Raw genomic sequence first — 13,924 nt, forward strand, 5'->3', positions numbered from 1 at the left:
CATAGGGCTTGAAGAAATACTCAATCCAGAGTCCTACAGCAAGGTAGCCCAATAATTTTTTTAACGGTTGACTTCGTCCATCCCTTTGGACAATGTCCACGTTGCTCTCACGACCAATGTTTTTCCAAAATCTTTTGTGTTAAAAGCACAGAACATTGTTGTAGATTTGTCATCTTTAGATCTTTTGCCGGTTGAGTTACTCTTTCAAACCTCAACCATCAATACTGAGTTAACTGCCATTTTACCTACGAAAGAAATAGAAATTTTGAGGATTTCGTTCAAAGATTTCTAGAATCAACCTGAAGTTTTGACGTGATAAGTCTCATCCATAACTATTCGTATTTTAAGAATTAAGTAGATGTTAATTAAACCAACTGCGGATGTGTAACATTCCTTGTGATTAAATGCGATATGAATGATTTAAACACAATTTTAAGAAAATGGACGTGAATATTTTCCTTGAATGGGACTCTGCCTAACATTTTCAGCCCAAGAAATTTGGACAATCCAAGAGCTAAGGTTATGGTCATTCCCAGCAAGACAAAAGGGCAAAGCCCAAGCCTTGTAAGAAAAATGTGGAGGCCGAGGAAGCGAGTTGAGAAAAATTCCTAGTCAAGAGAATGGTTGGTGTGGTGGTGGGCTTTGTCTTCGTCAGCAAGACAGAGAGAGACATAGGCAATGGTGCGGGATCTTCTGTCTGTGCTCGCGATATAAATTCTTTCTCTTTCAATTTCTCTTCTTGTTTCTCATTGGCTATCTCTCTATTCTCATCAGATAAGGTAAGATTTTCATACCAATTTCCTTCTGTTTCTTCTCTTGTTCTTTTCCCCGGTTAAAACTCTAGATTTCATTTCTGTTTCTCAAGGAGTAACTTTTAAGAAAGGAAAAAGAAAATTATAGGAAAAGGGTAATTCAATGTTCAGTTTTTTCTTTCGGTTTCCTTCATTTTCTTAGCAACCAAACAAGGTGTGATTCGAAATGTTATGTTCTTTATGTTTTTAGTTAGTGACAAAAATATGGCGATTTTTATCTGCTGTTTGTTAGTATTTGGATAATTAGAGTAAAATCAGTATAAAATAGGTTTCAACTCTTCTAAAATTTACAATCTTTTTACTTGATATGTGCTGTTATTTTGATTAGAGTTTCATCTTTATGATGCAGAGATTGTGTTGATTTAATCATATGGCTTCGACTATTGTAAATGCTCCCTGTACGGTTCCTTCTGTTAAAGGTTTTGATACTCTAAACTATGCTGGTCTTAGACCAACCTCAACTTTAAGGTTCAATTCTGGTAGAACTTCAATCTCCGGACGTTCTCAGCGCCTTTTTGTGGTGAGGGCAAGCGAAAGGCATGATGGACATGTGAAGAAGATTGAAATGAGTATTGAAGAATGTGAGGCTGCTGTTGTAGCTGGGAATGCGCCTGAAGCTCCTCCAGTGCCACCAAAGCCAGCTGCTCCTGTTGGGACTCCTGAGATTCAACCTCTTGTGAGTGTTTAAAAATGAAATGATCATGAAATTTACCTTTTCCCCTTTGTTTGATAGTGCTTGGTTAGTTATATGCATATGCAATTAGGGCCTATGTGATTTGAACTTTTAATGAATTTGATTGTGTCTGAGAAGTTTCAGAATGCCATTGACAAGTGTTTGCTCTATTGAATGCCATGTTTTGTGGATCATTGTTTTAGATTGTGTTTCATACTTCACAGGTTTGGTTTTCTTGACTTGTGGTATGCTTGAGATTTAATCAAGAATCGCTTGTTCTCCATGTTTTCAATTCATGACAATGCAATGAAATAATTAAAGTTATAATTGTGGTTTTGAGGCCAGTTGGTGCACTCTCCTTTTTCCTTTGCTCATTTCGTGTTTGTTTGTATTAGCAACTTAGCAGGCGCCCTCGTCGTAACCGCAAGTCCCCTGCATTGAGAGCATCATTTCAGGAAACAAGTATATCTCCTGCAAATTTTGTGTATCCACTTTTTATTCATGAAGGTTGGTTTTTCTACGGATATTAGTCTTTTTCCTTTTTGGTGAAAATATGGAGCTCATATGTTAAATAGTCAAATAGGAGCAATAACATAAAGACTGTGATAAGCACCCTCAAACTGAAACATGAATATTATACTCTTGGAGTTCTCTTTTCTGCTGAATTTCTTATCATGATGATTTTCTCTCTTTCTTTCCTTCCAGTATATGCTTACATCTAAATTTGACACAGTTCTCTGTTCCCTAAACTTGCAGGTCAGGAGGACACACCTATTGGAGCTATGCCAGGATGTTATAGGCTTGGATGGAGACATGGACTTGTTGAAGAGGTTGTTTAGCTCTCTCTGATTCTGTGTTCTTTTTCACAATAACATTTTGCATTTGTCCCTTGTGCTCAAGTATTATATTGTGTTGTTACAGTGACTTATATATTTGAAGTTATACTGGTGCTCGAGTTTTATACTGGTGCTCAAGCATGATAACATATTTTCTATTGATTTTTGAAGTTATAAACATATGCCTTATGAGCATTTTGCATACTTATTTTATGTGTCAATTGTGGAGTTGTTTTGAAGTATGCATTATTGGTTGCAGGTGGCAAAGGCCCGGGATGTTGGTGTTAATAGTGTTGTGCTCTTCCCCAAAGTTCCAGATGCTCTGAAGGTTTGGATTCTCTCATTAGAAGCTCTATTTTGTTTCACATGTTTGATGTAATGTAATTGGTTTTTCGCACTTTAGTGTCCCACAGGTGATGAAGCCTATAATGACAATGGTTTAGTGCCTCGAACAATACGGCTGCTTAAGGACAAATACCCTGACCTTGTAAGTCAATGTAGTTCATCCTCTGATTTGTGTTTAATTTAGAGTGATGGGCATTCAAATTAAGATGCCTTTTGTGTTGAAATGTGGTGATTTTTTTTGTTTATTAGGTTATCTATACGGATGTTGCTTTAGATCCATATTCCTCGGATGGGCATGATGGTATCGTCAGAGAAGATGGTAAGACAGATATGTTCATACACTTATCGTTGTAAGAAAGGCATTGTAGTATCTTAATTAAGACATGTTATACAAATAAAATGTAGATTGCCTAATTAATTAGTCTAGGATTCAATTGAAGATGTAAACATAGCTTAGAAGAGTTGCATTCATCTTTCTGAGCTGCTTTTTGGTTTGCTTTGTCACAACACTAGTTAACTTAGAATGATATATACTTTCTTTACCAAAAATCCTGTGTAGTTGAGAAATTTCTTCTTGTTCAGATAAATTGTGTGTAGATTAAGTTACTAAGTTCTGCATGGATATGTGCATGGAAGTACTAATTGCTATGTCTGTTTCCTTTACCGTGTAGGAGTCATAATGAATGATGAGACAGTGCATCAATTATGTAAGCAAGCAGTGTCCCAGGTAATTTTTGTAGATATTTTTCTGTTGGACTTTTAAGCTTGGGCGGAAATCTAATGTCTTTATAAGAGTTCTGGATGTATTAATGGCATGTGATGACTTACTGCCCTTGTGGTACGTTGTTGTGGACATTGACAGCTCAAGCAACAATTTTCTGTGCTCTTGTTTTGCCTTTGTGATTCCTGCTGACCCTTTCCACCCATGGCTCTTAATGCATATCCATGCCTTAACATTTTATTAATACTTTTTTTTTATTATTATTGGGGGAAGGGGGATTCGAATCTTGCTTTTTTAGGCAAGGGGATTGTGCAGCAACCAATGAGCCAAATGCACAAGTGCTTGTTAATACTTTATGTTTGAGCAAATAGTGTTTCAGTTCCTTAAAGCAAGCAAAATTTTTGCTACCACTACATTAAATGGCTAGTCAGTGAATTACTTGGAGTTTGGTGATAATTTATATAGATATTGGATTTGGAGTTCTCTTATGCTTATTCTATGTCCTATCCCTTTTCTGCTAGCTTCGACTTGGTTGACTATGATTTAATTCTTTTGGTGGTGCATTCTTAAAAGGCCCGAGCTGGAGCTGATGTTGTTAGTCCCAGTGATATGATGGATGGTCGTGTTGGAGCTATTCGTGATGCCCTTGATGCTGAAGGCTTTCACCATGTTTCTATTATGTCCTATACTGCAAAGTAATTTGACTTTGTATCTTCTCCCTTGCATTGCTATATATGTCTGTCTGTAGCTCTTCCAGTGTCTAAAAGCAGGTTTTATCAGAGCATGGTAACAGACCTATGAGTGTGTTAAACCATGCAGAGGTTTTATTATTTTTTTTCCTCCCTCCACCTGGATGAAATTGTATAAGACATTTTAGGTTGTCTTATTCTATGGCCTTTGGACATTTTGAGTGAAAGGAATATGTTGGCCACCTGGATGAAATCCGTTGTCACTGTTTCTGACTTTTTTTTCCTTTTTCTGGCAAAACAGATATGCGAGTTCATTTTATGGTCCATTTCGAGAAGCACTGGACTCCAATCCTCGTTTTGGAGACAAAAAAACGTATGAATTCATTTACACTGTATGGTACATTATGTGTTGTCATGTGAACTTTTTGGTGCTCACATTTGATAGTTAATTTGGCATGGTAAACAAAAGGTATCAGATGAACCCAGGAAATTACAGAGAGGCATTAGTTGAGGCTCATGAAGATGAGGCTGAAGGAGCTGATATTCTTTTGGTTAGTATATGGCTATTTCTAGGAACTGAGCTCTTCTTGTTAATAACAAAACCCCCTTCATGCTGAAGTCTCTTTAATTGGATCACAGGTGAAACCCGGTCTTCCTTATTTGGATATCATAAGACTTCTCAGGGATCAATCTTCTTTGCCTATTGCTGCATACCAGGTATTCTCATCAACAGTTTTAACTTTTTAACTACACGCCTGATTCATGCTTATATGACATGTGTACAGTTCATAGGATGAAGGATCAAGGAAGAGAGGATAGCTTGAGAATAGTTTAAAAGTGGAAAAATAATAAAAAGGGGGTTAGGGATTGTGGTGGATGACCTTTAAGATTGTTCCCTGCTTCTAGTTACACACACACACATACACACACACGTGTATACATGTGTGCATACATGTAGCATTGTAAGTAATGGGACTCATGATTTGTATTTCAAAACATGTCTATGGGGAAAAAAGGATAAAAGTTGGCAAGCCCTTACCTGCCCTGACCTTTTTCTTGACATTATTATTTTCTTTTCTAAATTGTATAATGCATCACAGTATGCGCTTTTAGCTGACATAATCAGACTCAATTTGTTCTGAAAATGTACTTTCTTTTTTCCTTTTCCCTCTAAAATGCATATCTTCACTATCCTGCATTTAAAAAAAAATTATGTTGTCCAGGTTTCTGGGGAATACTCGATGATCAAGGCTGGTGGAGTTCTCAAAATGATTGATGAAGAAAGGGTTATGATGGAATCCTTGATGTGTCTCCGCCGGGCTGGTGCTGACATCATCCTTACATATTTTGCTCTACAAGCTGCTAGATGTTTATGTGGTGAGAAGAGGTGAGCTTGGTATGATTTTTATGGGGCTTTGGTTGATTGTCCAAAAAATCTTGAGGTACTAAATCTTCTATCTGAGAGTTCTAGATGTCAGAATGAGCGGGAGTTGTTATAGAATGCTTGACTTAGCAGTTTGGAGTCCATGTTCCTCATAAACCTCAAGTAAATTATATGCTTAAAATAAAATGCCCTCAATGTATGTCGCATCTAAGTGAAATTGAAATTTGGAATGACAAAAAATCTTTGTTCTGTTCTTGTGAATGTAATTTTAGATGCTTATCAAAAAGAAGATCGTAATTCTAGAAGCAAAACTTGATTGTAGGTGTGGTGGTATGGTGTAGGTACTCAGAATGTTAATTGAAAATTGACAATGAATGCATATACAATAAATTAATGGATCATACCAATAACATCACTTATTTTACTTTTAATGGTTATGAAAACATTAATAAAAGGATTATTGAAAATGAAAAAGCTACAACGATCTGGTGTGAGGGGGAGAGAGATGGACACAATACAAACAATTATATTGTAGATTTGCAGAAGAATGTGGACCAATTGGTGGATATTGCTGTTAAATCGCGCCTGCAATGATGCTCTCAAGAATTATGATATGACCCTACATATACAACTGTACAGAGAGATTTGTCTTGTATCTTAGGTAAATACTGAAACCAGGGCAGATCAACTTTGTTAGGTTTCTGAATCCATGTGAAAGGAAATGCATATTAAGATTTTCATAATTGTGATGCAATGCTCAGCTGTTGTCATTCAAAATTTGGTGTGTAGGGCCTTTTTAATGCAACTCAATGCTCTCAGCAGAATGGGTGAATGCAGGGTACTATTACTTGAAACATTCAATATTGTTACAATCACAACTACATTCTAAGAGCAGAGCATCCTCTGCCCACTTCTTTACATTGCCAAAGTGGAAAATCTAGCCCTTTCCACGCACCCTGAGTAGACCAAAATTACGAGAGCGCATCACGTTGCAAATTCTCTGAATATTCCGTGCTCAGTTGAGTCACAGTTTCCCACTTTAAGGGGAGGATAAACCAGAGATAGCCTCCTCACTTAACCATGCTCAATGAGGTATCTTTCTGCAATGGTGGCATGAACTGCAGCACCAATAGGAAGAACATCTTCATCGATCATAAAGTATGGCGAGTGACCCGTGTGTACAGACCCTAAGGTTTCGTTCCTTATGCCAATGTAGTAGAAAGCCGCCGGAACCACCTGCGAATAAAAGGAGAAGTCCTCGGCACCCATCATCGGAGGGACCACCCTGAAATTCGGTGGACCTAGCAGATCTGTAGCCACCTTCTTTACATGCTCATACATATGGTCATCGTTAACGGTTGGGGGATAGATGGTGTACTCCTTTTCGAAGAAGTCAACCGTTGCAGAGCATCTGAAGACACTGGCCTGTTCCACGATCACCTATGTTTCATATCACGTATGCTGGTGAGTTGCGAATTTAAACGATTCAGGGAAAAGCAGGCTTGAATTAGGATTAGAATTTGGAATCAAAATTAAGAGCCATGACAAACCTCCTCGATTCTTTGAAGCAGGTTGTAAAAGCTGGCATTGGAGAAAGCCCTGAAGGTACCTCCAATAACTACAGTGTCAGGGATCATATCAAGATTATTGCCTCCATTGAATGAGGTGACAGACACGACCTGCATTGCACGACTAAAACTCAGAAATGTGTAAAAAGGAATGACATGCTGAGAGACAAAAAGGTCGAAAAAATTGCAAAACATTAGATAAACCTGGGAGTCCAATGGATTTGATTCGCGAGAAACAATTCCCTGCAAGCTAATTACGGCAGCTGAAGCTGCCAAGACGGGGTCGACTGAGTGGTGAGGGTTCCCGGCAAGGCCTCTTCTTCCACTGATTACAGCTCTAAAGAAGCCGCACCCGGCAAGTAGAGGACCAGGCCTAGAGCCAATGATAGCGGTGGGGTGTTCATGAGATACATGGACTGCAAAAATGGCCTCTACGTTTTCCAATGCCCCATCTCCAATCATCCGCTTTGCACCATTTCCTGCTTCCTCAGCAGGCTGAAAGAGCAGTATAACTGTTCCCTGAGGCAGCCAAAGCATTTAATTCGTCAGGGTGATATGGTAATTGCAAGCTCATACTTTTACATTTTCCATGCTTGAAGACAAGTGCTTTATTCTTTTAATACCATCATCAGAATTGAATGCAATTTTAAGGCAAGAGAGTAACTATGACAAGAGAAAGCTAGATATATTGCACCAATGCCCTAGCCATATAGCCCAGAGTGAGTTTCTCATAGATGCTTATAGCAAGCATGCCTAAATAAACATGTAGCAGCAACCTAAGACAAGGTAAAATTTAAAAAGCCTGCAGACAGCAGCTTTTATTGCCCATGTGATTCAAATGGCTACATTAAATATATATTTGGTGCTGCGTCTCCTTCCCAAAGCTTTTTCTCTGAACCAATCAAACTTGTCCTTGCGGAAAGCTACATTTGAACCTGTACTTTAATGGGTTTTTGTATACATACTACCAGTTAAAACCTGATAGATACAGGACGGATTTTATTTGATCAATAAGGACAAAATTTCAACATTGTTGAACAATCAAATTAGGTTTAGTACGCTGTCTAGACACCCTAAAATATTTGATTTCCGACCAAGTTTTGTCTAATTTTTTGGACTTATATCATAACCACGAGTTTCTTTTTGTACATTATCTTCTCCAAGAAGTTAACCATGGTTCCAGGAAATTCCTACTACCGTACAACAAAACGTGATGGAGAAATTTATTCTTCAACGATGCTCTCTGTTTCTGAAGATTCTTTCAACAAATAAAGCTGGGATGAAAAGCAACCTCCCCTGCCCCTTTAATAATAACTATAATTTCTAGCTCTTCATTTCTTTATGCAAAAGATTCTTCTTTAACCCACGAGTTTCGGCACAGGACAAATAGAAGCAATTTTTCCAATCCTAGGGTCATACACCTAAGCAAATTATAGTCTAGTAGACTTTAAAGTGATAGGCATTATATGCCTAAGCACGTTTGTAAACAGAAATTAATTTGTACTAATCAAGTAACAAATATTGTAGCAATTCCATCACTCTTGCTTTTTGGGGAAATTATTCTGCCTTTTCATAACCTCTAAAGGGTCACCCTTGTGGAGATAGAAAGAAAAATGCATTCGCCTAGTGGCCTAGTGTTCCAAAAAGATGAAACTAAAGGGTCACAGGCTTCCCTACCAGAGAAAATATATATACATGCTCTGTGGCTAGAACAGTTTCGGCCAATATCAAACTATGTCGAGTCCAAGATCTTATCTCAGTAGGAAAAAAAGAGGGACATAATGCAAACACAATTATCAAAATACTGAAAGAGCAATTTCGTGAAGTTATCGTTTGTCCACATACATCAATCCAAGTAAATGAACAACCCATGATGTCTTAACATTATTTATACTATCTGATATATAGTATAACTGAATGAAACAGATTCGAAGTCACATCTAAAACTCAACAAAGTATCTGATCCCATCCCCTTTTGACTTTTGTGTAAATTCATAATGTCCATACAACGTGATGAATTGAAGGGTTTAGATTTGTACTAAGTAGAATTGACAGATAACAATGAAAATGTTAAACAGAAAATCAAGCAGCAAAGCATTTATTAGACAAGTCAATTATGCAATAGGGAGGATCATGTAAAAGGAGTTCCAAAGAATTCAACATCTACAGAAAACAGTGGGTCAGGGGTCTTGATTGTTTATCGTGTCATGTCTTGGACAAAAGAAAAAGTGGTACATGACCAGGCTGAACGCATAAGAATAGGATATGAGTACCGTATCAATTAATTGGGTTCTTATGACTCTATTGGCCACAAATGCAAATCTAGATTTACAGTATGGAAAAGTCTTCATTCGTTTAAACTCAAAATCCAGTACAATCCCCAACGGCCAACCCAGTTCATTTAGCAAGAAGACAGTCCACCTTTATGAGTACGTGAAGAAATCTGGCCATGTATGAAGGGTAGTGGACACGTGAAAAGGGATAAATTTCCTTTTGTGTGTGTGGATGTGAAAAATCATGCTTGATGGAGTGGATTAAAAAGTAAATAAATAAATCCAGCTTTGAATTTGGTGGCATAAAATGTAGAAACAGGTAAGTCAGAATCGCCACGGGAAACAGCAGAAATGTGAATCAGCACCATGACAATGGCGTTGAAAGACCATAAAGAAAATTAAAGAGCCGCAACACGTGTGTCCTAGTCCAACTCTTTCCAAATTCAGCAAAGCAGAAAGCTATACAGGCCATTTATGGATATTTAAAGCTACACAAAGGACGTTGGGGAAAGCCACATCCTTTCACTCTCTGAGAAGCAATACCGTCCACACAAAATGAATCGCTTGATAAAATGCAGCGTTTCCCCACCAACAAAAGTTATATGTCTTGCCTAAAGTAGTTACCCTATCTTTACAGCTACACTCATTGGCATCGAACTGCACTAAACAAGATCTAAACCAACACAATTACTGCCTAAATTGCACATTTGCAATGCATCCATCTGCATATATGTATGTATGGGAGGATATTTACTATTAAGAAAACTTTGATCATAAAGTAAGCTAGATGAGAGTAGGGGTAATTTTACAGAGATGTGGAGTAAAACAATGCAAACCTTCAAAAGGTGTTCTCGATTCTTCAATATTTTGGCAGCACCAACGAGCATGGCCACATGCGCATCGTGCCCACAAGCATGCATTTTTCCGGGGACTTTGCTTTTATGATCCCATTCTACAGCTTCCTAAAATCATTTACCGCACCATCAGTGAAAAAAATCAACCACGCCATAATATTCTATCCAACCTCAAAAAGTAAAGTAACTTCTGGTAATTAAAATTTTAATCTAATGATATTCCCAAGGCCAAAAATTCTAAAAGTACAAGATCGAATTGATTTCAGATCTTTTATCGTTATGTTAAGACAACTTTAATCTCGAAAACTGAATATTTTATAATTTATCAAATTTATCCATAAGTACACTTTTGTTATATTCTTTGTCGGTCATTTTATCCATATCTTAAATAAAATCAGATATATTGAAACCTACGACATTAAATTCAGTTATCTGACATAGAAATCCTCAAATCAATACAATATATATATATCAATTTTTTTTCTCAATAAAAAACCCTACTATTCTTATCTTGATTTCAAAACATTAATTTTGTCATAGTTGAGCCCAACTTAGTAACAAAACGAAACCCTCAACATTTCCGAACTTCCAAGTCCAAAGCATCGTCAACAAATGAAATATAATGTTCATGAACCACCTACCCCATTTTCTTCTTACCTACAAAATTGGCAACTACCTAGTACCATACATATGCACATATAAACATGTACATACATATGTATACGAATATGATATATATATATATATATATATATATGTATGAATATATGTGTGTGTTTATATAGTTTAAAAATATATATTAAAAAAACAACTACAGTCGTGAAAAAATTAAAAGAAAAAAAAAAAGAACCTAGCTATACCTGTATAGGAAGAGCATCCATGTCAGCTCGGATGGCAACAAAGGGCGGGCCTCCGGTCCCAATCCAAGCCCGAATACCCGTTTTCGCCAAAGGGTACCTATATTCAATCTCCATCCGGTCTAACTCGGCACGAACCAGCTTACTCGTTTCATACTCTTCGAAAGCAAGCTCCGGGTTCTCATGTATCTTCCTCCTCAACCGTTTAATCCATTCAACGTTCTCGGGCTTCCGGGCCACGCCCAACACGGCCTCGGAACAGGCCACGTCCCACACCTTGCAGCTGGAAGGGCCGCTTGTAGCAGAAGACGAAGACGACGTTTGGTTCCTACCGGACTTCAAAGAAGCCCTTGAATTGATGGAAGTTATAGCGTCGAAAAAATTAGTGGCGTATTCATCATCCGACGACGACGAAGAAGAAGTTATAGAGTTAACATAAACAAGAAAATTATTAGCAAATAAGGGTGTACAGATCAAGATTAAGATTAAAACACATGGTTTTGGAGAATTCATGTTTGGAGAGAAACACCAAGAAAGAAATTATGAGAGAGGGTGAGAAATGGGGAGAAGAAGAGTTGGTTTTTTTGAAGGGAGAGAAAAAGGATGAGAAGGGAGAGAGGGGAAGAAACAGAGAGGAGAGAGAGCATTAAAGCACGTGGTGATAAGGACAGGGAATTAGTCACGTGGGCGAATATGGGTGTAAGGAAAAGAAAAGAGAAGTGATTGAAGAGTTTGGTTCATTAAGGCGTCGAAACGCAGCAGTTGTTGGGTCCACCACTTTCGAGTCGCGGTTTTCGATGAGACAGATTGACACTCTGCCTTTGATGCTGATTTCCCTTAACAAGCACATTTAATTTTTAATCTTTTACTTGCTTAATTAAATTTAATAATATAGACACTTAAAGAATGAATAATGTTTTGAAAAGTATGTTTAACGATTTTTAAGTGGGAAGCCCGTGGTGTAATCCTTAAAAAATTTATTGCATGATCAATTTGCACAACTTGTTGCTTTCTCGCTTGTTTGGTTTCTTAATTTTTGGGTGTGACATGACTAAGAATTAGGTATTCAGAATTTTATTTATTTATTTGGATTTCATCTTGGATTTTGTTTAAATTAATATAAGATAAGATAAAGATTTCATAATGTAAATTATTATGCTTTTGGAAAGTATTGAAAAAATTAAAGAAAAAGAAAAAGCATGATTTATGACTCTTTGATCCCCCCCAATTATCAATAATTGGGTGTCATCTTCATGACATTGATATGTATTTAAGCATGAGGTATCAATATTTTCTTCATCTATTTAAAAGAAAAAAAAAGTATTTGGTACCTAATTAAGAATCTAAAGTGAAATCGAGAAATTTAATTTCGAACCTTGTACTTTAATTATTAAATAATAATTCTTTATTTTTGTGTTCTATATAAATTATTATTTATCATGCAATAAACGTGAGTTGCAAAAGTTAACAAATGAATTATAAATCAAATAGCAAATCCTTCACAAACAAATTAATTAAGTAAATTAAGAGATGTAATCTAGTGGACAAATTTTCCTAGTAACATAGGGGCTCAAAAATTTTTAAGTTGGTGATAAAATTGGGTTGGAGAGGAGAGGGCAGATTTGGACTCAAGAGGCTCGTGGATGAAAATAATGTTTGTGTCATATTCATGATCTCCACGTCACCCTAAAGCTAGCCCTCTCGAAGATGATATTTGTTTAGGATAAATATTATGCAAAGACAGGGAGATATGGATGAAACGTAATTCAATTAAAGCACGTCAAACAAAAAGAAATCCTCATTAATTTAAAAGCTGTGCATTACACCTGAGATGACAGACCGATTTGATTGGGACAAACAAGTCACAGTCTAAGCACGTAGATAGCGTTTAAGAGTTTCACTGTTATGCTTTTATATTTATCTACCCACCCATATAATCACACAGGGATAAAATGTTTTAATATGATATATCAAGAATATTTGTAAAATACCATCTTGAATTATATGATATGAGATGATATTTTTGGATGATGCCGACACATTTCAAACCATTTGAAATTAGGTTTCCATGTCATATTCTTGATAGCATTGTTAATGTTCGTATGATTCAGAATTCTGACTCTTTTTTGGAGGCTTATCACTCATGGCTAATATAGTCAAAGAAAAATCTTGATACTACAGCATTGTGTACAGTTCCTTGTGGTGGACTGGACTTAGTCATGGCCGTCGGATTCATGGTTGGGTTTGTTTAGCTGATCAATAATTGGTTTGAATTGTTGCTTGAGACTTTGACACAGTCAAGGTAAGATATATGTCACTTAGCAGCCAGTGTTGCACCAGAGACATGGCTGCTGCGCCTGCTTTGCAAGCAATTAATTGTCCAAAAACAATTTAGCCAGTTGAGTTAATGGGAACTGACAAAGAGATTTTTTTTTTTCTTATATTCTTAAACCAAGGAAAGTATGGTTACGGATGATATTGTACAGGGGCATGTTGACGGTGGGACGGTGGACAGTCCATCCAAGATTGACACTTCTCCAATATTTCCAATGCTGGTACTTTTCACATGGTCACAAAAAGCTAGACACGTCAACTTGTCTTCTTCACAATTTTTTAATTATTTTTTAATCACACCTCCAATTCTCCTTTTCCAATTTTCCAATTTTTTTTGTCAATGATTTTAGCTACATATGATTCCATTAACCTCTCAAATCTACTGTACGTTTGATCATTTATACCTTCCTTAAACAGTGATCTTCGAACTGATATAGGTCGAAACCCACCCTCCCCTTTTGCCCCTCAAATCCATAAATACAAAAAAAATTGCTGAATTAAGGAGGTCTCTTAGCAAACAGCACAGAGACTGCAGGTGGTATAATGGCTCTTGTGAGTTGTGATAATAAAAACGCTTT

General features: G+C 36.9%; 2 protein-coding genes across 4 annotated transcripts; one reads left to right on the forward strand and one right to left on the reverse strand.

Annotated features, from left to right (window-relative positions):
- Positions 1 to 633: 633 nt before the first annotated feature.
- On the forward strand, positions 634 to 5,726 carry HEMB2 (Aldolase superfamily protein). 3 transcript variants are annotated; one of them, XM_021427961.2, is made up of 13 exons: positions 634 to 779; positions 1,162 to 1,488; positions 1,881 to 1,992; positions 2,242 to 2,315; positions 2,581 to 2,649; positions 2,725 to 2,808; positions 2,916 to 2,985; positions 3,338 to 3,393; positions 3,961 to 4,082; positions 4,378 to 4,449; positions 4,546 to 4,627; positions 4,716 to 4,793; positions 5,300 to 5,726. In XM_021427961.2, the coding sequence occupies exons 2-13, from the start codon at positions 1,183 to 1,185 to the stop codon at positions 5,465 to 5,467; spliced, it is 1,293 nt and encodes a 430-aa protein (XP_021283636.1). In that variant the 5' UTR covers positions 634 to 779; positions 1,162 to 1,182; the 3' UTR covers positions 5,468 to 5,726. The 3 variants fall into 3 exon arrangements, with proteins under 3 accessions (XP_021283636.1, XP_021283637.1, XP_021283635.1); XM_021427962.2 differs by lacking the exon at positions 634 to 779 and adding an exon at positions 797 to 907; XM_021427960.2 differs by lacking the exon at positions 634 to 779 and adding an exon at positions 816 to 966.
- Positions 5,727 to 6,284: 558 nt separating this feature from the next.
- Positions 6,285 to 11,636, reverse strand: ILL6 (IAA-amino acid hydrolase ILR1-like 6). Its single transcript, XM_021427959.2, has 5 exons — positions 11,016 to 11,636; positions 10,138 to 10,263; positions 7,233 to 7,547; positions 7,011 to 7,139; positions 6,285 to 6,900 (listed from the first exon to the last, which is right to left on the reverse strand). The coding sequence occupies exons 1-5, from the start codon at positions 11,523 to 11,525 to the stop codon at positions 6,535 to 6,537; spliced, it is 1,446 nt and encodes a 481-aa protein (XP_021283634.1). The 5' UTR covers positions 11,526 to 11,636; the 3' UTR covers positions 6,285 to 6,534.
- Between the last annotated feature and the right edge of the window lie 2,288 nt (positions 11,637 to 13,924).

Source organism: Theobroma umbraticum, unplaced genomic scaffold, assembly GCF_002168275.2.
Source record: "Theobroma umbraticum cultivar Fairchild unplaced genomic scaffold, ASM216827v3 scaffold_51.0, whole genome shotgun sequence".
Lineage (NCBI taxonomy): Eukaryota > Viridiplantae > Streptophyta > Magnoliopsida > Malvales > Malvaceae > Theobroma > Theobroma umbraticum.

What these genes read in the sequence shown, in the direction of transcription:
- HEMB2 (XM_021427961.2), top strand. Translation starts at nt 1,183, where the DNA reads ATGGCTTCGACTATTGTAAATGCTCCCTGTACGGTTCCTTCTGTTAAA. An exon ending in GACATGGACTTGTTGAAGAG is followed by an intron (nt 2,316 to 2,580) that starts GTTGTTTAGCTC and finishes TATTGGTTGCAG; the next exon opens with GTGGCAAAGGCCCGGGATGT. An exon ending in AAGTTCCAGATGCTCTGAAG is followed by an intron (nt 2,650 to 2,724) that starts GTTTGGATTCTC and finishes TTCGCACTTTAG; the next exon opens with TGTCCCACAGGTGATGAAGC.
- ILL6 (XM_021427959.2), bottom strand. Translation starts at nt 11,525, where the DNA reads ATGAATTCTCCAAAACCATGTGTTTTAATCTTAATCTTGATCTGTACA. An exon ending in ATCGAGAACACCTTTTGAAG is followed by an intron (nt 7,548 to 10,137) that starts GTTTGCATTGTT and finishes TGGCTGCCTCAG; the next exon opens with GGAACAGTTATACTGCTCTT. An exon ending in CAAATCCATTGGACTCCCAG is followed by an intron (nt 7,140 to 7,232) that starts GTTTATCTAATG and finishes CGTGCAATGCAG; the next exon opens with GTCGTGTCTGTCACCTCATT.